Consider the following 27,565-nt stretch of genomic DNA (forward strand, 5'->3'; position numbering starts at 1 on the left):
CTCATAATTAGATGCAAATGTATTAAAATGATGTTCCAGACATCCGGCGACAGGAAACACACATTGACAGGTGGAGCAGACAATCGCAAACTGCTTTCAGAACAGCATACAACAGATTTTTGGCTTTCTCGCCATTTAATCCGCCCACACCAGCCAGTGATGCCTGACACCAACGGGGGCAGAAAATTCCAGCCATCATCTTTGGTTTTAATTCCATTTGGAATCTTGATCCCATTTTTCTGCAGTGCGCTTTCCTAGGCTTATTGTTTTTCAATTATGGTAACACTGTTGAATGTCAAGGAGACATGGCTAGATTCTTGTTAGAGATGGTCATCGCCTGCCACTTGAGTGTCACAAGCCACTTATCAACCAAAGCCTGAATGTTATCCAAGTCTTGCTGCATGCAGACAGACTGCTTCAGGATCTAGGAGTTACGAATGGACTGAACACTGTGCAGTCAGCAGCGAATATCCCCATTTCTGACCTGAAGTTGGGGTTGAAGTAGCTAAAGATGTTTGGACCTAGGACGTGGCACTGAAGAAATCCTGCAGCGATGTCCTGGAGCTGAGATGATTGACCTTCAACAAACACAACCTACTGATTTTGTGCTCGATGTGACTCCAACCAGTGGAGAGTTCCCCGATTCCCATTGATTTCAATTTTTCAAGGGCTCTTTGCTGCCACACTTTGTCAAATTGTTGCATTAAGGTGGTATTGAGTTCTGGAGCTGTAATTGCCAGACTGAATTTGTTCTGCTTTTTGTGGCAGGAGATACTTGGGTAATTTTCCACATTGTCGGGTAGATGCCAGTATTGTAGCTGTACTGGAACAGATTGGCTAAGGGCACAGCTAGTTCTGGAGCACAAATCTTCAGTACCACTTCCGGATAATGTCAGGGTCCGTAGCCTTTGCTGTTTCCAGTGCTATAATGAAGTGAATCAAATTGTCTGAAGACTGGCATCTGTGATGGTAGGTTCCTCAGTAGGAGGCTGAGATGGATCATCCATCAATGCATTTGGCCAAAGATGGTTGTGAATACTTCAGCCTTGTCTTTTGCACTCACATGCTGGGCTCTGCCAGTGTTGAGGATGGGGATGTTCCTGGAGCTGCCTCCTCTGGTTAGTTGTTTAATTGTCCACCACCATTCAATACTGGATTTGACAGAACTGCAAAGTTTTGGTCTGATCTGGTGGCTGTGCGATTGCTTCACTGTGTCTATAGTAAGCTGCTTCTGCTGTTTACCATGCATGTAATCCTGTGTTGGAGCTTCGTCAGGTTGGCACCTCATTTTTAGGTATGCCTAGTGATGGCATGCTCTCCTACACTGGTGGTTGAACCAGAATTGGTCCACTAGTTTGATGGTATTGGTTGAGCGAGAGATATGCTGGGCCTTGAGGTTATGGATTGCAGTTGAATACATTTCTGCTGCTGATGTCCCACAGTGCTTCATGGATGCCCAGTTTTGAGTTGCTAGATCTGTTCTTAGTCTAATCCATTTATCACAGTGTGAGTGTCAAAACAACACGATGGACCATGTCCTAAGTGTGAAGATGGGACTTGGTCTCCACAGGGGCTATGCGGTATCACTCTTATCGATACTCCCGTGGACAGATGCATCTGTGGCAGGTAGATTGGCGAGGACGAGGTCATGTAGGTTTTTCCCTCTCATTGGTTCTCTCATCACCTGCTGCAGGTCCAGTCTGACAAGTATGTCCTTCAGGAAATCTGCCAACTCATTCAGTAGTGATGTTACCAAGCCAATCTTGGTAATGGACATTGAAGTCTCCTACCCTTCCTACCCTCAGTGCTTCTTCCAAGATGTCCAACACGGAGGAGTACAGATTCATCAGTTGAGGGAGGGTGGTAGGTGGTAATCAGCAGACGGTTTCCTTGCCCATGTTTGACCTGATGCCATGAGACTTTATGGGGTCCAGACCAATATTGAGGACTGCCAGGGCCACTACATACTGACGGTACCACTGTTGATAGAGGAAGCTGGGACATTGGCTGTAATGTATGATTCAGTAAGTATAACTATGCAAGGCTGTTGCTGAACTAGTCTGTGGGACAGTTCTCACAAATTTTGCACAAGTCCTCAGATGTTAGTGAGGAGAACTTTGCTGGATCAACTGGGCAGGGTGCGCCTTTGCTGTTTCTGGTACCCAGGTCGATGCCAAGTGGGCCATCTGGTTTTATTCTTAGATTTTCTTTGATCCAACTCAGCAGCTTGCTAAGGGAAGTTAAGAGTCAACCACTTGCTGTGGGTCTGAAGTCAAATCTGAGCAAGACCAGGCAAGGAAGCAGATTTCCTCCCCAAGGACGGCTTTTTACAACAACCCAGTAGATTCATGATTTCTAGCAAAATTGCAAGAATGCTATGAAGGTCCAAAGAGCAGACTTTTACTAAAGTGCTGCTCATACCAGTTCTCTCTGAGGCAGCCCGTAATGGCATGTAGACCATCACCTGATGTTGCTCCAACTGAGCCATGGCTCAGAAGCATGAAAGTATTCAAATGAATCATATCAATTTACAAAAGAAGACCACCATAGCAAAGAAAGAACACAACTTTTGGTGTATGTAATTAACTTAAGAACTCACCAATAATGACCTGCAGCCTCCACGTTGGATATTTGTTGTTTCAATCACTAGTAAACCTCGAAAAACTATTTCCTTTCTGAGGTTTCCATTGTGCATGGCCTTTAAAGTGAAGGCCCCCTTTAAGGCTTAAAATGCATTCAGAGTTCCTCCTTTCTATTTGGTTGCAATCAATACTGTGTCCAAATGCATCTGCAGAATTAGAATGAGGTCCCAGAGGAAATTTGGGTGTTCACATTCTGATCCCCACAAGATGCACACTCTGTGTGCTCTAATTGTTGACAGCGCTGGGAGAAGAAGCATGATTTTATTAGGTTTGTATGAAATTAACCTGTTCTATTAAAGATAATTATTTCTTGTGAAAAGCAACTAGAGGTCTCATATCAATATTATCTGTATTTGTAAAATGAACATACAAAACTCAACCTACCTTGGTCATTGGTTGTCAATGGGAGTCTCAGCACAAATCTGTTAGATTAGGACCTAACAAATAGCAGGAGAAAGCCACTCAACCCTTTGAGCCTCTTCTGCCATTTAACATGATCATGGCTGATTTTCTATCTCTACTTCATCTTCTCTTTATCCCTTAATTTTTGTAATATCTATATTCATTTGACCTCTGTCTCGGATATACTCAACAACTGAGCACGCTCAGCTCTCTCGGGTGGAGAATTCCAAAGATCCACATACTTTTGAGTGAAGAAATGTCTGCTCATATCAGTCCTAAATGACCAACCCCTTATCCTGAGACTGTGATCTCTAGTTCTACACTGCATTTTCAGGATAAACATCCTCCCAGCATCTACCCTATCAATCCCCTTAAGGAATTGTTGCAGTGAGATCACCTTTTGTTCATCTAACTTTGAGGGAATATAGGCCTATTCTGTTCAATCTCTGCGCATAGAGCAATCCCCTCATCCCTGGAACCAGTCTAGTGAACCTTCATTCCACTCCCTGATGGAGCAGTACCTAAAAATGAAGGTGAAAGGAGAACCAGGATTGGTCTGTATGTTCTGCAGATATTCTTCAGTCTGAAAGATTTATCTTTACCTTTGTTGTTAATAATAGGAACAAGAACTCCATCATATGCTGGAGCAATTCCGAATGGCAAGTAATCAGGCTGAGAACTGGGAGCACAAGGCCCATCAGGCAGAAGGAGAGAGCAGTTCAATTCGACTGGAGCTCCTGTCTGTAGACACAGAGAGACGGCATCTTGAGGAAAGAGTGGTCAAGCTTGAAAAGGAAATAGAGGAGGTATTAGATATCAACAAAGTCTGTAAATCTAAAATATACATAAAATTGAGTATCCTGTTTGGTCATTTTATGTAATATAGGAACAAAAGTAGGCCATTCAGCATCTTGAACCTGTTCAGACCATGGCTGACCTGCAGCCAAACTCCATGTTTCTACCTTCACCCCATATCCTATATCGCTTCGGAGTTATCAATCTAAGATTTAAAATTTACAATTGACCTAGCATCAATTGCCATTTTAGGAAGAGAGTTCCAAACCACTACCAACCTTTGTGTGTAGACATGTTTTCTAATTTCATTCCTGAAAGGTCTGGCTCTAAGTTTTAGACTTTGGCCCCTGGTCCTGGATTTCCAAACCACACACAGTTTTTATCTAGCTACCCTTTCTATTCCCCTTAATATCTTGAAAACTTTGAGCAAGCCACCCCTTAAATTCGAGGGAATAACACCCTAGTGTATGTAATCTCTCCTCATACTTTGATCCTAGGAGTCCAGGTATCATTATGGTAAACCTGTGTTGCACTCCTTCCAAGGCTAATGTATCTTTCCTAAGGTATCGTGACCAGTACTGCTCACTGTACTCTGGGATAGTGTGGTCTAACCATGGTTTTTTACAGCTGAAGCATAACTTCTATTCCCTTGTATTCCAGTATTCTAGATATAAAGGTCAGCATTTCATTAGTCTTTTTGATTATTTTCTGTGCTTGTTCATGACATTTTAATGATCTATGTACCTGGACCCCCAAGTCTCTTTTCACCATTTGGAAAGTCTCCTGTTCTATCCTCTTCAGGTCCAAAGTGATGACCTCACATTTGTCTACATTTAAATCCATTTGGCACAGTTTTTCTTATTCACTTAATCTCTTAATATCTCTTTGTAATTTTATGCTTCCATCTACACTCTTTACAGTCCCGCTTATGTTTATTTCATCATCAAACTTGGATAGGTGCTTTCTATCCCATCCTCTAAGTCATGAATAAATGCGGTGAATAGTTAAGGCCACAACGCAGATTCTTGTAGGACACCACGAGTCACATCCTGCCTGTGAGAGTAACTGTCCATTATCCATATCTGTCTCCTGCTGCTCAGCCAATTCCCAACTAAGTTAAAAATATACTTCAATTTCATGAGCTTCAACTTTAGCTAACAGTGTCTTATGAAGAACTTTATCAAACGTCTTCTGGAAATCCATATACATAACATCTGTAGATATTCCTGTCTACCATTTTGGTCACATCTTCAAAGAATTCAATCATACAACAATCACATGAAGAGAAGTCATCTTGAAGTGCCTTTGGTGTAAATTAACAGCCTCCTTTGATTGAAGGACTCTTCCATGTGATGTAGAAATAGATGCTCACCAGTATGAAATGGCAGTATCATCATGGAAAGCAAGCACATACCAGCACAAGTTTCATATAGTTGATCTGTTTTAAAACAAATCAGAAGGCATATTTTCTTTAAACCTTCACTGCTGAATTTGGTGGCAATTACATTAAAAAGACACATTACTCCAAACTGATTGCCATGAAATCAGTCTTGACTATTGTGAGATGGATGTTCTCATGGGGATTGATTGGCTTGTAAGGTTAGTAATACTATGGCTGTAAGCCTCAGCACTCGATCCAGTAGACCATTGTATGTTGTTGCAGCAGGATCAATACATATTGGAACACATTTAGTCAGCTTGTCAGGTTTCCAAATCTCAGCAGGACACATTTTCAAGCATAATTTCCTTCATTATGCTGCTGTGTGGTCTTAAAGATTTTTCTTCCTACTAATAACCTTTCCCTTCCTATCAATTATTCACACAGCAGATCTTGAATCATTAGTGGTTGTTTGTCCCCTCATTTTTTTTCTAGCATGTTAAAATCTGCTGTATACTCCCTGCCACCTGACTTAGGATGCTGCTCCACGAACCACTCAGCAGTAGGCCCAGGGGAATAATTGTCGCAAGCACACGACTGTTGGGAAGTGAGTGAAAGGTCATTCCTCACTTTTTTTTTAGGGGCCCTACTGCCCGCATTTCTGCTGGCTTGAAAATGCCGACCAAAACTTTATACAGTGGAGTGTGGAAAGATTACTGACTACTGAAGGTGGAATTTCCCCAAAAGCAATGTCCCAGCAATGCCACACCTCATACGACGTCTGCTGATATGCTGTTATTTGTAGAGATTGAACTTCTATTAAAGAATGAAGAAGAACATCAAATGTTCTTTATTTCATATTTACCTGCTTATAGGTTACACCATCAATTAACTTTTATACTATCATAAACTTTTGCTTCAATGCTAATGTGTCAAATATTTTTGTGTGCTTTACTGTAAATTCTTCTTTAATTTAGCACCTTTCTGCCCAGCAAGTATATGAGAGGGAGATTTCCTGTACTGCTAAAAGCATGACCAAACTGGAGGAAGAGTTACGACAGACACAGGCTGAGAAATGCCATGTTTTAGGGGACCTGGCTTCAGTCAGAGAACTGTGCGCCCAGCTGGATTCTAATAAGGAATTGTTGTTGCGGCAGCTTGCTTCTAAGAATATGGAGCATGAAAGGGTATGGTTAGACGGAATATTGTCTATGCTTAAGTTAAATCAAGATTTTTAAATGTTAGATTAAAATTACTATTTAACAGTCGAGAGCTGCCTATATAATCATATAGGTTTGTGTTTCCTGCTTTTGTGAACCCATTTCCTAATTATGGCAGCTTGCAAATGTGACTTTAAGAAGGGAAACCCAGATGGTAACATTTTAGTACTTCGACTTTGGAGTGACAGATCAAGAGCACGTTACAAAATAAGTCACCTTCAAAATTATCATTTAAGGTGATCTTAAAATTGTACATTCTCTCAGCAGACTCAATATTGTTATCAGAGCCTCTATTATATACTGGATTTTTTTGAAATCATTCATGTGAGTTATTCCTATAATCACTCAATGGGAAGTTCTCCTTTGGAATAAGATAGGGTTGAACTGTGAGACTTTAGTAATCAACCTCTTAATGAAAGCCATTATGAAGCTATAAGTTACCATTATTCCCTGTAGGGTTTTGATTTGACCTAGGATGCATATTAAGGCCCCAGTTTTCTAAGATTGTTCTACAATGCATTTTTGCTACCTAATCTTAGATTACATTTTGTAGCTCAAGTATTATAATTCCAGGTCTCCTCATGATTTCAACACAGATCTTTTTGACATACATTTTTGCTGTCTTCACAAAATAATTACAAATGGGAGGCCATTCAGCACATCTTAATTCACTCATCCAGAAAGATCCTAAAGTACTTCTCAAGATAAAATCCAATTGATTCATAAATTATTCTAATGTCACCTCTGCTACTGTACCTATATGTCCATTTCACATCTTTGTGAACTACAATTTCCTCATATAAATTTAATTTATTTATCTTTTAATTAGCCTGAACAGCATAGCCAATGCCTCCACCCATCCCTCCCACTCTGACTTCATATGCAGTATTTGCAAATTGAGACTTGGCCTAATGTCACACATAAGATGACATTAACCAAGCAACGGGAGAATCCATCATCATCATTTTGAACCTATATACCCTAGTTCTTACAATTTAAAAGTAGTATGCATGATTCACCTTTTCCATTAGTTTATTTAATGTACATATCAACAATGATCTATAGAACACCGCTTTTCCAGACTGAAAGTCCCAAGTTTTTGAAATCTTAAGTTATAGCCCTTTGACACTGGGGATCAGCCTTGTAATTCTTCTCTACAGTACCTCCATTGCATTGGGGGTTAGTTAGCTCAGTTGGCTGGACAGCTGGTTTCTGATGCAGAGTGACACCAACAGCGTGGGTTCAATTCCTGTACTGGTTGAGGTCACCATGAAGGCCCCGCCTTCTCAACCTCACCCCTTGCCTGAGGCATGGTGATTCTCAGGTTAAACTCACCACCAGTCGTCTCTCTCTGATGAGGGAGCAATCTCTGGGACTTTGGGGACTTTCACCTCCATTGCTCTTTTGTCTCCCCTGCAAATGCTACATCCCTGATTTTTAAAAAAAGAAAGCAGCTACAGGCCAGTCAGCTTAACAATAGGTGAAATCTTTAGAGACAATAAACTAGGGCAAAATTAATTAGCATTTGGAAAAAACATGGGTTATTAAATAAAAGTTGGCACAAATTTGTTAAAGGCAAATCATGTTTGACTAACTTAACCAAGTTCTTTGAAGTAGAGGAGAGGATTGATGAGGGTAATACAATTAAGATTGTATATACAGAGTATCAAAAGACATTTGATAAATTGTGACATAATAGATCGTTTAGCAAAATTAATGCCCAAGAGACTAAAAGGAACATGGTAGCATGGATGCAAGTTATCTAAGGGCTGTAAAGCAGAGAAAAGTGCTGAACAGTTGATTTTCTGACTAGTAAGTAGCATTCCTTCAAGGTTGGTATTGGGACTACTATGCTTTTTATTATATATTAACAACTCAGGTGTGCATATACACAACATAATTTCAAAGTTTGCAGGTGATTTGAAACTCAGGAATGTAATAAGTAATGAGAATAGTAACAGACTTCAGGAGGGCTTGGACAAACTAGTAAAATGAACAGACACATGACATGAAATTTAATGCAGTAAAGTGATACATTTTGGTGGGAAGATTGAGGAAAGGTAATATGAAATAAATAGTACAATTTTACAGTGGCATAATGCTATTGTCAGAGACCTAGGGTAATGCTCTGGGCACCCGGGTTCAAATCCCACCACAACAGGTGGTGAAATTTGAATTCAATAAAAATCTGGAATTAAAAGTCTGATGATGACCATGAAACCATTGCCAATTGTTACAAAAACCCATCTGGTTCAGACCTTACCTGGTCTGACTCCAGACCCACAGCAATGGGCTATGCCCTCTGGCCGAGGGCATTTAGGGATGGCTGATAAATACTGGCAGCAATGCCTAGCCAGCAATGTACACATCCCATGAAGAAATATTAAAAAAAAATAAATTGGGTGCAGTTTCAGAGAAACCCGGGGGTGCATGTGCACAAATCTTTGAAGGTGGAAGGACTAGTTGATAAGGCGTACGAGATTCTTGGTTTTAATAATAAATTGTGTCACAAAGCAATGCCTCAGCATTAATCAGTATCAAAATTTTAATGGCACAGAATGAGGCCATTTGGCCCATCTGCACCAGCTCTCCAAATGAGTATTATGACCTAGTTGCCCTGTACCCCTGCACATTGTTTCTATTCCAATAATCATCTAATGCCCTCTTGAATACCTCAATTGAACCTGCCTCCACCACACTTCCAGGCAGTGCATTCCAGACCTGAACCATTTCGTTGTGTGAAAAAGTTTTTCTCACGTCACATTTGATTTGTTTGCAAATCACTTTAAATATGTGCCCTCTCGTTCTTGATCCTTTTATGAGTGGGAACAGACTCCCCCTATCTACTCTGTCCAGCCCCCTCATGATTATGAACATCTCTATCAGATCTCCTCTCAGCCTTCTTCTCTCCAAGGAGAACTGTCCCAACCTCTCCAATCTATCTTTGTAACTGAAGTTTCTCATCCCTGGAACCATTCTTGTTAACCTCTTCTGCACTCTCGTCTATGTATTCACATCCTTCTAAAAATGTGGCGCCTTGAACTGTACACACTGCTCCAGCTGAGGTCTAACAAGTGTCTTATATAAATTCAGCATAACCTCCTTGCTCTTGTACTCTATGCCCTTATTAATAAAGCCCAAGATACTATATGCTTTATTAACTGCTCTCTCCACCTGTCCTACCACCTTCAATGATATATACACATATGCACCCAGGTCTTTCTGCTCCTGCACTGCCTTCAAAATTTCACCCCTTATTTTATATTGTCTGTCCCATGTTCTTCCTACCAAAATGCATTACCTTGCACTTCTCCGTATTGAACTTTCCAACTTGTCCTTTTGAAGTTTTACACCGTCCTCCTCACAGTTTACAACACTCCCAATCTTCATATCATCCGCAAACTTTGAAAATGTCCCCTGCACACCAAGATCTAGATCATTAATATATATCAGAAAAAGCAAGGGTCCCAATACCGACGCCTGGGGAGCTCCACTACAAACCTACCTGCAGCCCGAAAAATATACATTGACCATTACTCTCTGCTCCCTATTTTTCAGCCAATTTTGTATCCACATTGTCTCTTTTATTCCATGAGCAATAACTTTTCTCACAAGTCTGTTGTGTTGCACTGTGTCAGATGCCTTTTGAAAGTCCATGTTCACCACATCAACAGCATTACCCTCGCCGACCTTTTCTGTCACCACTTCAAAAAACTCCAACAAGTTAGCTAAACACGATTTCCCCTTTAGAAATCCATGCTGGCTCATCCTTATCAACCCATATTTTTCCATGTGGCTACTAATTCTATCCCAAATAATTGTTTCTAGAATCTTGCCCACCACTGAAGTTAAACTGACTGGTCTGTAATTGCTGGGCTTATCCTTACAACCTTTTATGAACAAAGGCGTAATGTTTGCAATTCTCCAGTCCTCTGGCACCTCCCCTGAGTCTAGGGAGGACTGAAAAATTATGGCCAGTGCCCCTGCAACTTCTGCTCTCATTTCCTTCAATACCCTTGGGTACATCTCATCCAGTCCCGGTGCCTTGCCAACTTTAAGTACCAACAGTCTATTCAACAGTTCCTCCTTATCAATTTTGAAACCTTCTAGTGACAGAGTTTCCTCGTCTGTCACCATAGCCTGGATAGCATCCACCTTCTTGGTAAAGACGGATGCAAAGTATTCATTTAATACCTCAGCCGTGGCCCCTTCATCCATGTGTAAACTCCCTTTTAGGTCCTAATTGGTCCTACTCCTCCTTTTACCACCCTTTTTCTATTTATGTCTATCGAAAACTTTGTATTTAACCCTTTATGTTGGCTGCCAGTCTTTTTCTCATAATCCCTCTTCGTTTCACCTCCCCTCTGAACCTTCTGTCCTCAGTTGTATTTTCTGCCTGACACTTATCATAAGCATACATTTTCTTCTTTATCTTAATTTCTACCTCCTTTTTCATCCATGGAGCTCTGGATCTGTTTGCCCTACCTTTACCTTTCAATGGAAAAGACCTTGACTGTGCCCAAATCAATTCTTTTTGGAAAGTAGCCCATTGTTCAGCTACCATTTTTCCCGCCAATCTTTCGCTCCAGTCTCTCTGGCCAAGCTCCGTTCTTGCCCCATCAAAGTCGGCTCTCGTCCAGTTAATTATTCTTACTCTGGATTGCCTATCGTCCTTTTCTATTATCACCCTAAAATGTTCTCCCACTGACACTTGATCTACTTGGCCCACCTCATTTCCAAGAACCAGGTCCACCAGTGCGCCTTTTCTTGTTGGATTGGACACATACTGATGCAGAAAATTTTCCTGAACACAATCTAGAACTTTGCCCCTCTCCGCCCTTTACACTACCACTGTCCCAGTCTATATTCAGGTAATTAAAGTCACTCAATATAACTACTCTATAATGCTTGCATCTCTGCAGATTTGTTCTCGCTAGTTGGTGGTCTATAGACTAAACTGAGCAATGTAATTGCACTCTTTTTGTTCCTTAGCTCTGGCCAAATTGATTCTGTCCTTGAACCTTCTGGGACACCCTCTTTCTCCTTAACCAATACCACCAACCCCCCTCCTTTCTTCTCTTTTCTGAACTCCTTGTACCTAAGAGTATTTAACACCCAGTTCTGCCCTTCCTTGAGCCAGGTCTCTCTTACCACCACAACATGGCAATCTGCGCCTGTAACTCCCCAATATTATTTACTATACTCTGTGCATTCACATACATGCATAGTAACCCTGATTTAGATTTTGTTACTTTCTCCCTCAACCCGACTTCACATATTGGCAATATGAGCTGCCTTGCTACTGACTCCTATAAGCTCATCATAAATTAAAAGTATCTGCCTTATCAAATAGCCTTATGTGCAGTATCTTATCGAACGCCTTTTGGAAATCCAAATATATTACATGTACTGATTCCCTTTTATTTATCCTGCATGTTACCTCCTCAAAGAATTCTAATAAATTTGTCAGGTATGATTTCCCCTTCATGAAGCCATGCTGACTCTGCTTTATTATATTATGCATTTCTAAATGCTCTGCTGCTAAAATAGACTCCAACATTTTCCCAATGACGGATGTTAAGCTAACTGCCCTATAGTTACCTGTTTTTTGTCCCCCTCCCTTTTTGAATAAGGGTGTTACTTTGGCCAATGTAGCTACTTCTTTAATATCCTAGGATGCAATCCATCAGGTCCAGGGAACTTATCGGCCTTTAGCCCCATTAGTTTCCCTAGTACTTTTTCTTGAGTGATAGTTTTTGTATTTATTTTCTCCTATACTTTTGCCTCTTAATTATTTAGTATTTTTGGAACGCTATTCTACCGTGAAGACTGATGCAAAGTATTTAACTCCTCTGCCATTTCCTGGTTCCCCATTATTATTTCCCCAGCCTCATTCTCTAAGGGGCCTATGTTCACTTTGGCCTCTTTCTTCTTTTTAATGTATTTAAAGACGCTCTTACTGTCTATTTTTATATTACTTGCTAGTTTACCCTCAGAGTTTATTTTCTCTCTCTCTTTTTTGGTCAGCTTCTGTTGGTTTTTAAAACTTCCCCAATCCTCTGGTTTACCACTAATCTTTGCCACATTGTGTGTTTTTCCTTTCAATTTGATACACTCCTTAACTTCCTTGGTTAACCATGGTTGGCTTATCCCCTTCCTAGAATCCTTCTTTCTCACAGGGATCTTTGTTGAGTCATGAACTATTTTCTTAAACGTTTGCCATTGTTCATCAACTGTCTTTTCTGCTAAACTCTTTCCCAGTCCACTCCAGCCAACTCTGCCCTCATTCCTTTGTAATTACCCTTATTTAAGTTTAGCACAATTGTTTCCGACCCAAGTTTCTCACTCTCAAACTGAATGCTAAATTCTACCATGTTATGGTCACTGTTTCCTAGGGGATCTTTTATTGTTAGATAATTTATTGAACCTGCCTCGTTACACAGTACCAGATCCAAAATAGCCTGATCCCTGGTTAGATCCACAACCTATTGTTCTAGGAAACTGTCCTGAATACACGCTATGAATTATTGCTCGTGGCTACCTCTGCCAATTTGATTTTCCCAATCTACATGAAGACTAAAATCACCCATAATTAATATACTGCCTTTTTTACATGCCCTCATTATCTCCTGATTTATCCTCTATCCTACAATATAGCTATTGTTAGGGGGCCTATAGACTACTCCCACCAGTGTTGTCTTTCCCTTGTTATTTCTTCCCTCCACCCATAAGGATTATACATCTTCCAATCCAAGGCCAGTTCTTGCTATCGTACTTATTCCATCTCGTACTGACAAAGTTACCCCACCGCCCTTTCCTTCCTGCCCGTCCTTTCAAAAAGCCACATACCCCTGAATGTTTATTCCCAGATTTGATGATCTTGTAACCATGTGTCCGTAATGGCTATAAGATCATCCCCACTCGCCACACTTTTTAAAATGAAGTCTGCCCTCTTCTCTCCTCCTGCCACCCCCCCCCCGCTCTTTTTAAAATGGAGCCTCAGGCGCTCTCCCCGCTCTCTCACTGTTAAAATTCTGGGCAGCAAACTTTAGGAATGTTTGGGGAAGGTTCCATTAGATTAGAAAATAGCATATGTAACTCCTTTATCCAAAAAGGGAGGGAGACAGAAAGCAGGAAACTATAGGTCAGTTAGCATAACATCTGTCAGAGGGAAAACGTTAATAGCTATTATTAAAGACGTTATAGCAGGGCACTTGTAAAAATTCAAAGTAATCAGGCGGAGTCAACATGGTTTTGTGAAAGGCAAATCATGTTTAACCAATTTATTGGAGTTCTTTGAAGAAGTGACATGTGCTGTGAATAAAGGGAAACCAGTGGGTGTACTGTACTTAGAATTCCAGAAGGCATTTGATAAAATGCTACATCATAAGTTATTGCAGAAATAGAAGCTCATGGTGTAGGGAGTTTCATGTTGGCATGGATAGAAAATTTGCTACCTAACAGGAAACAGAGTAGCCATAAATTGGTCATTTTCTGGCTGGCAGGATGTAATGAGTGGTGTGCCTCTGGGATCAGTGCTAGGGCCTCAACTTTTTACAATTTGTTTAAATGACCTGGATGAAAGGGCTGAAGGTATGGTTGCTAAATTTGCTGATAATACAAAGATAGGTAGGAAAGTAAGCTGTGAAGAGGACATAAGGAGGCTACAAAGGGATATAGATAGGATAAGTGAGTGGGCAAAGAAATGGCAGATGGAGTATAATGTGGGAAAATGTGAAACTGTCCATTTTGGCAGGAAGATTAAAAAAGAAACGTTATCTAAATGGTGTGAGATTGCAGAGCTCTAAGATGCAGTGGGATTTGGATCACATGCATGAATCACAAAGGTTAGTATGCAGGTAGAGTAAGTAATTGGGAAAGCTAATAGAATGTTATTGTTTATTGCGAGGGGAATTGAATACACAAGTAAGGAGGTTTTTCTTCAGCTGTACGGGCCATTGGTGAGACCACATCTGGAGTACTGTGCAGAATTGGTCTCCTTATTTAAGGAAGGATGTAAATGCATTGGAAGCAGTTCAGAGAAGGTTTACCAGACTAATACCTGGAATGGGAGCGTTGCCTTATTGAGGAAAGGTTGGTCAGGCTAGGCTGTATCCACTGGAGTTTAGAAGAGCAAGAGACGATTTGATTAAAACATATAAGATCCTGGGGGTCTTGACAGGGTGAATGTACAAAGGATGTTTCCTCTTTTTGGAGAATCTAGAACTAGGGGTCACTATTTAAAAATAAAGGGTCGCTCATTTAAGACAGAGATGAGGAGAATTTTTTTCTCTGAAGTTCGTGAATCTTTGGAATCCCGTTCCCCAAAAGGCAGCAGAAGCAGTGTTGTTGAATGTTTTTAACTCAGAGGTAGATAGACTCTTAGTAGGCAAGGGGTGAAAGGTTATCGGGAGTAGGTGGGAATGTGGAGTTGAGGCTACAAACAGATCAGCCATGATCTTAATAAATGGCAGAACCGGTTTGAGGGGCCGAGTTGCTTACGCCTGCTCCTTATTCCTTTATTCATATGTACGTATATCATGAGTGCAGCAGAGATTTTCCAGAATGGTACCAGGGTGAGGGACTTCAGTTATGTGGAGAGACTGGGGAAGCTGGGGCTGTTTTCCGTAAAGCAGGAAAGATTAAGAGGAGATTTGATAGAGCTGGTCAAAATCATGAATGGATTTGATAAAGTAAGTAAAGAGAAATTGTTTCCAGTGGCAGAAGGGATAGTAAACAGAGGACACAGATTGAAGATAATTAACAAAAAATCAGGAGTGAGATGAAGAATTTTTTTTTTTACGCAAGAGTTATTGTGACCTGGAATGCACTGCCTGAAAGGGCCGTGTAAGCACATTCAATTGTAACATATAAAAAAAAATTGGATAATTGCATAAATACTTGAAAGGAAAAAATTTACAGGGCTATAGGAAAATGCCAAGGGAGTGGTATTAATTTTCCAGCTCTACCAAAGTGCTGACATGAGTATGGCAGACTGAATGGGCTCCTTCTGTGCTGTTTGATTCTATGATCTCAGTGACCAGAATTGGATACAGAACTGTGGTTTTGGCCATCTAGTTCAATATTGATTGCTATTCTGTATTGGTCGACTAAGGCTTTTAGATCTCCTTCTGCTTTGTCTTTGAATTACTTCAACACCATTCATAGAACACATGTGACACCTATTTTTCCTTCCTATGTCACAGAATCACAGAATTGTTAAGGTGAAGAAGGAGGCCATTCGGCCCATCGTGTCTGCATCAGCTGTCTGAGCATTTTAAATTAGTGCCAATCTCCTGCTTTTCCCTTGTAACCCTGCACATTGTTTCTGTTTAAATAATCACCCAATGCTTCAATTGAACCTGCCTCTGCCACACTCCCAGGCAGTGCATTCCAAACTCCAGCCATTCACTGTGTGAAAAAGTTTTTTCTCACCTCACATTTGCTTCTTTTGCAAAGAAAGGGGTTCATCCCTGGAACCATTCTCGTAAATCTATTCTGCACTCTCTCCTGTGTTCATAACCTTCCTATAGTGTGGCACCCAGAACTGTACACCCTACTATAGCTGAGGTCTAACCAGTGTCTTATATAAGTTCATCATAATCTCCTTGCTCTTGTACTCTATGCCCCTATTAATGAAGCCTAGAATACTATACGCTTTAAAAACAGTGCTCTCTACCTGTCCTGCCACCTTTAATGACTTATGTACATATACACCCAGGTCTCTCTGCTCCTGCACACCCTTTAGAATGGTATCCTTTATTTTATACTGCCTCTTCATGTTCTTTGTACCAAAGTGTATCACCTCTCACTTCTCCACATTGAACTTCATCTGCCACCTGTGTGCCCACTCCACCAATGTGTCAAAGTCCTTTTGAAGTTCCATACTGTCCTCCTCACAGTTTACAATTCTCCCAAGTTTTGTGTTGTCTGCAAACTTTGAAATTATCCCTTGTACACCAAGATCTAGATCATTTATATATATCAGGAATGTGCAGCACTTTATATTGTATCAGCATAAATTTTATCTACAAAAGCAAAATACTGTGCATGCAAGAAATCGGAAATAAAAACAGAAAATGGTGGAAATTCTCAGCAGGTTAGACAGCATCTATGGAGAGAGAAAAAGCGTTAACAATTCAGGTCAATGACCCTTTTGTCAGAACTGAAAAAAATTTGGAGAAGCAAAAATTTTAAGCGAGTCCAGAGGCAAAAAAGGTGGGGGAAGAAAATAAAAGGGAAATTCTGTGATAAGGTGAAAGGTAAGGAGGTAAAATGTCAAAATGGATGATGGCGTAAGGTACAAGGATATGGTAATAGGTGAAATAAGGAAACAAAAGATGTGTCTAGAGGAGGTGTAAGTAGGAATAGAAGAATCATCACCAACAGTTGCCACCAAAAACATGGGAACAGAGATTATGATCTGAAATTTTTGAATGCAGTGTTGTGTCTGGAAGCTTGTAAAGCGCCGAATCAAAAGATGAGGGCTGTTCCTTGATCTTACAATGAACTTCATTGGAACAATGTCGGACATTGATTTATTTAATCTTCCCTTGTATGCCTGAATCTGATAAGTTGTGCATCCTTTTTTTATCTACTTAAAAAATCTTCCTAATCTCTTTATAGACCTTAAGTGAACTAGAAGATGTGAAGTCTGAAGTCGAGCTTTTAAAGAAACAGATGTGTACTGAACGGGTCACGGTAAAGAACCTTGAGACGTTATTGACATCAACTCGAGAAAAGGAATTTCAGTGCCACCTGACAAAGAATGAAAAAGAGTCAGAAATACAGCTTCTTGGGGACAAGCTGACTCTAGCGGAGAGCAAAGTGTGAGTGGTACTTATTTAATATTACTAGCATGTTATTTTACAGTGTTTCTTTCTAAATACACAAACTCCTACAAAATAATCCTGTGCTTTCTTCAGAATTAAACCTGCTGTGGTTGACCACATTCATATAGAATACATTCAACTATCTTACTATTAAAAGGCAGATAAGCTTAAAAAATCAGTTACAAATGTATCTTTACATATTATAGTTCACAAACTCATTGCTTAGCCTACCAGAAAAAATAAATAGTATTTACACATATATTGCTTCATGTCAACATTAGACAGCTTCATACAGTGAATTACTTTCAGAAGGCAGGATTGCTAGGCAAATTACAGAAATACTTATTATTTTAAGAGAACTTTATGATTTCTTCCCTTCCCCTTGCTGCAAACAATGGCATCCAGGCTTTTTTCCCCTAACTTCTCTTATCAATTACAACATGTTAGGAAATAGAGATGGTTTAAGTAAGTTATATTTGTATTTGTGTGTGTTAGGAATAAGGTGTATCAAGTTCAATTTTTTTTCTATTTGTGGGGTAAAAGGTGAAACGTGGGATCTCGTTTCATTTTTGAGTGGAGACAGCAGGTCTAAAGCTCTGTTTGTATACCAGCATTTCTAATGAGATTTTTACGACTCTTGAAGGAGAGTTAAAGCAAACGAGTAAGAAAAAAACTGTGCTATTGCCTAGCAACAGGGGGGCCGGAGAGGGAGGCTCCACACGCAGACAGAAAATACTAAAAAAAAGCAGTTTGAGTTGAGTTGGAAGCAGCTGCCAGAGAGACTGGACAGCAGAGGGACTGATAGCAAGTCACAAACTGGAGTTGAAGCCAGGATTCCAGAGAGACTGGATACTGGGAGTGGAAACTGCAGAGAGCAGATTTCCCAAAAGAACTGTAAGGTCGCAAAGCCAAGGAGTGAAACAGAAAGAAGGGGTCCCAAGACCTTCTAGTCAAAGGAAGAGCAGAAGTCCAGAAAAGGTCCTGTTCTGTGTTAGTGACAGTAAGGAGCGGAGAGGAAAGCTTCATGCTTAAAGGGAGAAAGCTGCAAGAAGCAGATATAAAGCGATATAGGCATGCAAGAAGCCAGAAGGTCTGTAACTCTTTACGATGGGCATATGAAGCAGTGGTGTTCTGTTGACACAGCTGAGTCAGTGAGAGAGAGTGCGTGGAAGAAAGCTTGAATCAACGTGGTGACCAAGGGGAGAGGAACATCGAAAGGAGAGTTCAAAACCCTGGAGGTGGACCCTTACAAAAGGTGTCTGAGAGAAAGCGCCAGTTTGGGAGAAGACTCCAAAGCGAGTTCTTGGAGAGTGGAGATTGGGAACCCTCGTGTGAAAGACGGAGTTCAGAGAGACTGGTTGGCTCACGGTGTGACAAATGCCTGGGGGAGAGTTGATAAGAGACCTGTAGCATCTGTCACTTGGGCCAGAAACTTATCTATGTCGGGCGGGCGGGAGTGGACAGGGGTAGGCACAGAGCCAATTTAGGCCCACCCAGCGTAAAACGCATTCTGTAGCGCTCAGCACTACCTGTGCAGGCAGGGGGAGGAGGAGGGAGAGTCAGGGCCTGCACTCTTTAGCATCTGAGGCAGAGACTTCCAAAGTCACACAGCCCTCTGAGAGAAAAAATTTCTCCTCACCTCTGTCCTAATTTTAAAACAGTGCCCCCTAGTTCTGGACTAATCCACAAGAGGAAACATGCTTTCCACAGCCACCTTTCGAGACCAGTCAGGATCTTATATACTTCAATCAATTCACCCCTCACTATTCTAAACTCCAGCTGAAACAACCCCAGTATGTCCAACCTTTCCTCATAAGATAACACTCTCATTCCAGGTATCAGGCTAGTAAACCTCCTCTGAATCACCTTCAAAGTATTTACATCCTTCCTTAAATAAGGAAACCAAAATGCCACACAATATTCAAGATGTAGTTTCACCAATGTATAATTGAAGCATAACATCTTCACTTTACTGTTCAATTCTTTTCATAGTAAACAATAGCATTCCATTAGCCTTCTTAATTACTTGCTGTACCTGCATACTAACTTTTTGTGACTAATGCACCAGAACACCTAGATCCCTCTGCACCTCTGAATTCTGCAGCTGTTCTCCATTTAAGTAATACTCTGATTTTTTTATTCTTCCTGCCAAAATGAACAACTTTACATTTTCACACATTATACTCCATCTGCCAGATTTTTGTCCACTCGTTCAACCTATCTATATCCATCTGCAACTGCCTTATGTGCTCTTCACAGCATACTTTCCTATCTATCTTTCTGGCATCTGCAAATTTAGCTACCATAACTTCACTCCCCTTGTCTAAGTCATTGATATAAATTGTAAAAAGTTAAGGCTCCAGCACAGACCCCTGTGGGTCTCCACTCATCACAGCCTGCCAATCAACATATCTGGTCCATCACAAGAGAAGCCATTCTTGACTAGCTGGTGGAAGTCAGTTTATTGGGGGGAGGGAGAAGAGAAGTTACATATCCACAGATCTCAGGAACTTTGAAGACTTCTGAATTAGCTTCCTTTTGTAGAAATGCTAAAGTTTTACAGTTGATTACATCCAGCATTACAAAAAATGCACAAAATCTTCAAAAATTCAAAACAAAAAACAGGATGGAGCTGAATAGTAAACCTGAGTTAATTATAAAATGACTATTTCCCAACTTTTACTTTCAAGGGTAAGATCTGTTTGTTCCTGTCAGGGCCTCTTAAGGAAAACAATGTAGATAGAATCCGTTCTCTTCAAATCACTGTTAAAAGTGGGGCCTGCAGAAATAGATTAGAGACTGTACTTTCACCTCCAACACTTGGTTTCAAAACCAGCCTAGGTTGATGTAATGAGTCGCCTGTATGCTGAGTCCTGCGTGAAATAAAGTTGGACAGTTTTAATCCAGTTTCTATTGAACACAGATTGGCACTAAATCGAACTATAAGCGTGAGATAGTATATTTTTGTAAAAGAATAGGAGGCCACATATTTCTTGGAAAATAAGTATCTAAATGGAGTAGAAGAACAGAGGGATCTGTGAGTACAGATACACAAATCACTATAAGTGGTGACTCAGGTTAATAAGGCCATGTAAAGAACAAACAAAACATTGGGGTTCACTTCTGGAGGGATACAATTGAAATGCTGAGAAGTTATGTTAAAATTTGCTTAGACCACAGTTGAAGTGCTGGGAGCAGTTCTGGTCTCCTTTATATAAAAATATATAGAGTTAGTGGAGAAGGTGTAAACAAGTTCCTGGAATGATACCAAAACTGAGAGGTATAGCTATCAGGCAACATTGAATGGGAAAGGACTCTTTCCTTCAGAAAAGAGAAGACTGAGGAGTGTATTCATAGAAGTCTTTAAAATTAGGAAAGGGTTTATTAAGATAAATGTAGAGTAAATGTTTCCACTTGTGGATGAGACCAGAACTAGAGGCCATAAACATAAAATAGTCACTAATAAATCCAATAAGGAAAAGGTGCTGGGAAAATTATCAAAACTAAAGGCTGACAAGTCCCTTGAGCCTGATGGCCTGCATCCTAGGATCCTTAAAGAAGTGACTGCAGAGATAGTAGGTGCATACTGATGACACAAAGATGGTTAGGAAAGCAAGTTGTCAGGATGGCATAGAGTCTACAAAGGATTTGTGTGCAGTTTTGGTCTCCTTATCTGAGGAAGGATGTACTTGCTATAGAGGGAGTGCAACGAAGGTTTACTCGACTGATTCCTGGGATGGCGGGACTGACATATGAGGAGAGATTGAGTCGATTAGGATTATATTCACTGGAGTTCAGAAGAATGAGGGGGGATCTCACAGAAACCTATAAAATTCTAACAGGCCTGGACAGGGTAGATGCAGGAAGGATGTTGCCGATGGTGGGGGAGTCCAGAACCAGGAGTCATAGTCTGACGGTATGGGGTAGACCATTTAGGACTGAAATGAGAAGAAATTTCTTCACCCAGAGAGTGGTGAGCCTGTGGAATTCATTACCACAGAAAGTAGTTGAGACCAAAACATTATATGCTTTCAAGAAGGAGTTAGATATAGCTCGTGGGGTGAAAGGGATCAAAGGGTATGGGGAGAAAGCGGGAGCAGGCTATTGAGTTGGGTGATCAGCCATGATCATAATGAATGGCGGAGCAGGCTCGAAGGGCTGAATGGCCTACTCCTCCTAGTTTCTATGATTTAGATAGGTTAAGCAAGTGGACAAAAATTTGACAGATGGAATATGACATGGGAAATTGTGAACTTGTCCACATTGACAAAAAGAATAAAAAAGCAGTATATTATTTAAATAACAAGAGACTGCAGAACTCTATGGTACGGAGGGATCTGGGTAACCTAGTACATGAATCACAAAGTTAGTACGTAGGTACAGCAAGTGATTAGGAAGGCAAATGGAATGTTGTTGTATATTGCAATGGGAATCAAGTATAAAGGTAGGGAAGTGTTATTAAAGCTGTACAGGGCCTTAGTGAGACCACATCTGTGTACAGTTTTGGTCTCCTTAAGAAAAAATATAATTGCATTAGAAGCAGTTCAGAGAAGGTTTACTTGACTGATTCCTGGGATTAGGGGTTTTCTTCTGAGGAATGGTTGAGCAGGTTGGGCCTTTGCCCATTGGAATTTAGGAGAATGAGAGATAATCGTATTGAAACATAAGATCCTGAGGGGACTTGACAGAGGGGATGCTGAGAGAATGTTTCCCCTTGTTGGTGAGTCTAGAACTAGGGGACACTGTTTAAAAATTAGGGGCTGTTCATTTAAAGCAGAGACGAGAATTTTTTGCCTCTTGGAGGGTCGTTAGTCTGTGGAATTCTCTTCCCCGGAAAACAGTGCAGGCTGCACCTTTGAATGTAGATTTGATTGACAAGGAAGTCAAGGGTTATGGGGGGCAGACAGGAAATTGGAGTTGAGACCACAACCAGATCAGCCATGATCTTATTGAATGGCAGAGCAGGCTCGAGGGGACCAATGTCCTTATACTATTCTTAATTGTTGTGCTCTTGTGAATTGAGGAGAAACGTCTGTACCCAGAGTGTAATTAGAACTTGCTACCGCAAGGGATCAAATTGCATAGATATGTTTGAGGGCAGACTGGATATACACATGAAGGAAAAAGGAATAGAAAGACATGCTGATGAGGCTAGATGAAAGAGAGTTGGAGGAGGCTCATGTGGAACCTAAATTCTGGTATGGACCTGTTGGGCTGAATGGTCTGTTTCTGTGCTGTAAGACTTTGTAACTTTGTAAATCAGCAATCCCGATAACAGCAACTACAAGATGGCTGGTCTGGGAAACGGAAAATTTTTCACTGACGCAGTAAAGAAACTTTACTCCGTGCTATTCATATTATATCTTTCCTAACAGGACTTGATTAGACACTGCATACCTGAAATAGCAAATGCTCAGCAGCAATAAATTCACAGAAAAGCTTTGAAATACTGAAGAATGGGTGCAGAAAATTAAAAACAGAATCTTATTGAGTAATATGTGGCTTATTTAAGTAGAAATTTGAAGGCATCTGCTAAGTCCTTTAGCAGTTTTGCAGTAACTTCTTTGACCTTGCCTGGCATCTTATTAGATAGTTGGAGCATATCAATTTATGCTTCTTTTACAACTGTTGGGTATTAAGTTGAAAAAACGTTCAGCTTTCTAGCAGACTTGTATATTCTGCATTTAGTAGGTTCCTCCTTAATTTATATCCTAAGAGGTAAAATTTCCAAAACTCTGAAATATCTTCCTGCCCAACAAATGTGATTGATGAAAAACATTTAAAAATGTGCTAACAGTTTGAGTAGCAGTGTATTGTTTGAGTAATATATGATCCCTCAGTTGAAGAACAGTAAATAATAGAGAAGAAGTAACACCAAGTACGGGGAGAAATTGTTCTGAGCGATGTGTACATTTGCTAGTTATCCAATTTAATCATACTGGAGAAAACCTATTCATTCGTGAGCCAGAATACAGAAGCCTTGACTGAGGATGAAAGTATGAACCTCAGTCGTACACTCTGCTCTTACATCAACACAAATGCAACAGGCCAGATTTCTGGTCTCTGTAGTCTTGCACCCCTGACCAGCTGACTTCCCAATCTTGCTGCACCTCAGACAGTGCAGCACTTCCTTAGCGCAAGACATAAAGGACAGGGTGAGCAAATTAAATTATGACTATTGCTTCTGTGGAAGACAAAAATGCACAAGAATGGGCTGAACAGCTTATTACAGTGTTGTAATTTCTATGCAATTTTATGTATAAGATGGGCAGATGTACTGTGGTTTCGGTAGTAAATCCTGAAAGTGGTGGATCTGAGCAGAGGTGACAAATTGGCTTCTAGTGCCTGGTCAAGGCCAGTCCACTTATGCCTAGGGGCAGATATACGTGAAAAAATTTAGACCACTGTGTCTGAAATTGTTACTCCATTTGACAATTTGTCTGTAAAATACTGATGCATATCTTATATCTAACGTAACTATTAATTATTCACAGATCAAGCCAGAATCGAGAAATAGCTCAGCTTCGTGCTAAGTCTTCACAGCTTCAAACAGAGCTTGATCTTATCAAACGTCAACTAACGACAGAACGTTTTGAAAGGTAATGTTTACAATACACAAAAGAATTAATGATTATATTCAACTGCTTGAGGCTTTTTCAATGCACAATCTTGAAAAGAACAGCATATTCTGATTGAACTACAATATTTACCTTTCCAGATAATCCTTCACCTGGAATATAAATTGTATTGGGTGACTGTAAAAATTACCAATTTCCCAAAGCTGCTCATAATTTTTACTTATCAGCACTGTTTGAGTTGTTGTCATTTTGACAGAACATTACTTGTACTATAATGCCCTAGGCCCAACCATCTTCAACTGCAGGAGCTCCTCAGGGTGGTGTCCTCGGCCCATTTTCAGCTGCTTCATCAATGATCTTCCTTCCATCATAAGGTCAGAAGTCGAGATGTTCACTGATGATTGCATAATGTTCAGTACCATTTGCGACTCCTCAGATACTGAAGTAGTCCATTTCCAAATGCAACAAGACCTGGACAATATCCAGGCTTGGGCTGACAAATGGCAAGGAGCATTGGTGCCACACAAGTGCCAGGCAATGATCATCTCCAACAAAAGAAAGCCTAACTATTGCCCCTTGACATTCAGTGGCATTACCATTGTTGAATCCCCCAATATCAACATCCTGGGGGTTACCATTGACCAGAAACTGAACTAGACTAGCCATAAAAATACTGTGGCTACAAGAGCAGGTCAGAGACTAGGAACCCCGTGACGAGCAATCACCTCCTGACTCCCCAAAGCCTGTCGTCTATCTACAAGGCACAAGTTAGGAGTGTGATGGAATACTCCCTGCTTGCCTGGATGAGCGCAGCTCCAACCACACTCAAGAAGCTTGTCACCATCCAGGAGAAAGCAGTCCACTTGATTGGCACCCCATCCACAAACATTCATTCCCTCCACTGCTGACACACAGTGGCAACAGTGTGTACCATCTACATGATGCACTGCAGGTACTCACCAAGCCTCCTTAGATAGCAACTTCCAAATCCACACCCATTACCATCTAGAAGGACAAGGGCAACAGACACGTGGGAACACCACCACCTGGAAGTTCCCCTCTAAGCCACTTACAATCCTGACTTGGAAATATATCGCCGTTCCTTCACTGTCATTGGGTCAAAATCCTGGAACTCCCTCCCCAACAGCACTGGGGGTGTACCTACACCACACAAACTGCTTCGGTTCAAGAAGGCAGCTCACCATCACCTTCTCAAGGACAATGCTGCCCTAGCCAGCGATGCCCACATCCTGTAAATGAATTTTAAAAATCATGCATGTGCTGTTGATTGTAGATTTTTTTTAAAAGTTATTGAAGGTCATCAGCTTCCATTGTATGTGTACAGTTTGTAGAAATAAAGGCTGTTTTGTTTTTTTAATTGTTCATTCCACAGAGAGCGTGCAATTCAGGAGATGCGCCGCCATGGCCTTTCGACTACCATCAGCTCTTTGTCCCCACTCAGAACATCAGTGAGCCCTGTTTCCCATTCCCGGGATATGTGCTCCCCTAAAAAAGTATCAGAATGTTCTACTGATTGTTAAATGACAAGTGAGTAGTTTATGATCCGTAAATAAATTCTTAACAGTCACATGGTATGTATAAATATGTCATTGAATCAAAATAGATGTTATTGCAATTCAGTCTGGCCTTTAATTCTTTTTATTCTTTTGCACATTAACAGTTTCATACTTGCAAGTTTTCACATACATTTATTGGGAGGTCCTGAGCAGAGACCAGGTACTTCCCCACAGCAAAGGTAAAGAAAAGAGTCATTGCCAGACCATACTTGTTAACCTCTATAAGAACACTGGGATCAATACCCTCTTGAGATGCTATCTATTCCTCCTGGAATCTTTGCTCCTTGATGAATTCAGTTACCTGAACTATCTGACTGAAATCTCAGCTCCCTCAATTTGAGGGAAATTTATACATTTAAGTGACACACTTATTTCTGGCAGGTAAAGCTTTAAAATATAAACTTCTAAATCTTTTCCTCTATTGGAGGTGCACTTTCTGATTTTACAGAGGCATCCTCCAAGATAAAGAAATTCTACACCTACTACAAAGATAACTACAAAAATTACTAAAGAACTAAACAAAGGATTGAGGACAGAAGACTCGTGTCAAACACATTATCTTACATTGGAAGAGGAATAAGCCATCAAGCCCCTCAAACCTGTTCTGCTATTCATTTGGATCATGATTGATCTTTACCTCAATTTCATTTGGCTGCCTTTGCTCCATATTCTGTGATATTTTTACTGAACAAAAATCTATTCGCTCTTGAAAATTTCAATTAACACTGAGTGAGCAAGTTAATACAGCTCAGCCCTTCTGGTGTCAATCACTACACAGCTCCATTGTTCCTCCTAATGACCTCTAAATTATTTGCTGCCTAGCTTTCTACTCATGATGCAAAGCAGTCATCCAGATAGGGCAGGGCATCTTTATGTCCCCTCAAGAAGCCATTTCCAGGTTTGTGGTCTTGCAGGTTTATCTTCTATACCTGGTAAGGAAATAATTTTTATTAGCTTTCATCGTTTAATTAGCCCTTTTCTTTCTCAGCATTCAGTATGACTACTGGATCTATTTTCAGGACACATTTAAAATTATTCTTAAGGCATTTCAAATCTTAGTGAGCTGAACAGTGTGATAGGTTGCCTGTCTCCTGTCCCAGCTATAAATAATGTATAGAGCAGGGGTACTTGGAATGGTAGGCTGGAGGAAAGAACCCCAAAAATAGAATACATGCCTTTGGTTCAGTTAATCTTAAAGACAGAGTGCCTTAGTGATTATCAGTTCAAATTTAAAATATTAATTGAATGATTTTGGGAAGGGGGTGATGCTGTGCTGTGGTGTGATGCTGTGCTGTGGTGTGGAGTAGGGATAGGGTGCATTTATGGAGCTGGGATGTTGCAGTATATATTGAAGGACCTAATGGAGGCCATTTGTTCCAGTGCATAAAGGTCAATATAAATAATAAATAACATAAAATAAGAACAGAAAATTCTGAAAAACTCAGCAGGTCTGACAGGATCTCTGGTGAGAGCAACAGAGTTAATGTTTCGAGTACACATGACTCTTCAGAGTCATATGGACTCAAAACGTTAACTCTGTTTCTCTCTCTACAAGTGCTGCCGGACCTGAGTTTTTCTAGCATGTCTTGTTTTTATTTCAGATTTCCAGCATCTGCAGTATTTTGCTTTTATCATAAGGGTCCATAGGGGTCTGTCTTTTCCAACACAAGCAGCACTGGTGATAATCTGTACAACAGCCTCATAATTTGTATTTGGTTGATATATTTGTAATAAATACTCTATTTTTCTCTTCCCAGTTTTGGAAGTTTGCTTTAAGGAGTATACTTCACTCAAGCCAGTTTCACAAATGGAGCCACAGGTCTCAACAAAAGAGCATTTCGGAAGTTGCATGCTGAATCTTTTACAGTACTTCATCAGTTTTTGCAGAATTTTAAAGCAAAGTAAATTTAAGTTCAAGACATTTTTTTTATTACATTTCTAGTCATGGAGTGGACTATGATAACTCAATTCATTGACAGGTCAATGTCCTACTCCACACATTTGTCAGCTTGCTTAACATTTTAGTTATATTAAAAAGATCAGCATTTTGCCCTTTTGTTCAGATAGCATCTAGCCCGCATTTACCTAGGTTTGACATCCTACAATACACTGCTTATTTTTAAAAAAACTTATTGGGCTTA

The 27,565-nt window shown here is 40.4% G+C and overlaps 1 protein-coding gene across 2 annotated transcripts in view; it reads left to right on the forward strand.

Moving 5' to 3' along the window:
* The window catches only part of cep135 (centrosomal protein 135), a 165,368-nt gene extending 138,058 nt beyond the window's left edge, over positions 1-27,310 (forward strand). For both annotated transcript variants that reach the window (XM_078548085.1, XM_078548094.1), the window contains exons 21-26: positions 3,665-3,850; positions 6,195-6,404; positions 17,064-17,266; positions 23,764-23,868; positions 25,241-25,395; positions 27,182-27,310. In XM_078548085.1, coding sequence (XP_078404211.1) covers positions 3,665-3,850; positions 6,195-6,404; positions 17,064-17,266; positions 23,764-23,868; positions 25,241-25,388 — 852 coding nt within the window. In that variant the 3' untranslated portion in view covers positions 25,389-25,395; positions 27,182-27,310. The remainder of the gene's footprint in view (positions 1-3,664; positions 3,851-6,194; positions 6,405-17,063; positions 17,267-23,763; positions 23,869-25,240; positions 25,396-27,181) is intronic.
* The last annotated feature ends 255 nt before the right edge of the window (positions 27,311-27,565 follow it).

Source organism: Cetorhinus maximus, chromosome 1 (assembly GCF_964194155.1).
Source record: "Cetorhinus maximus chromosome 1, sCetMax3.hap1.1, whole genome shotgun sequence".
Taxonomy (NCBI): domain Eukaryota; kingdom Metazoa; phylum Chordata; class Chondrichthyes; order Lamniformes; family Cetorhinidae; genus Cetorhinus; species Cetorhinus maximus.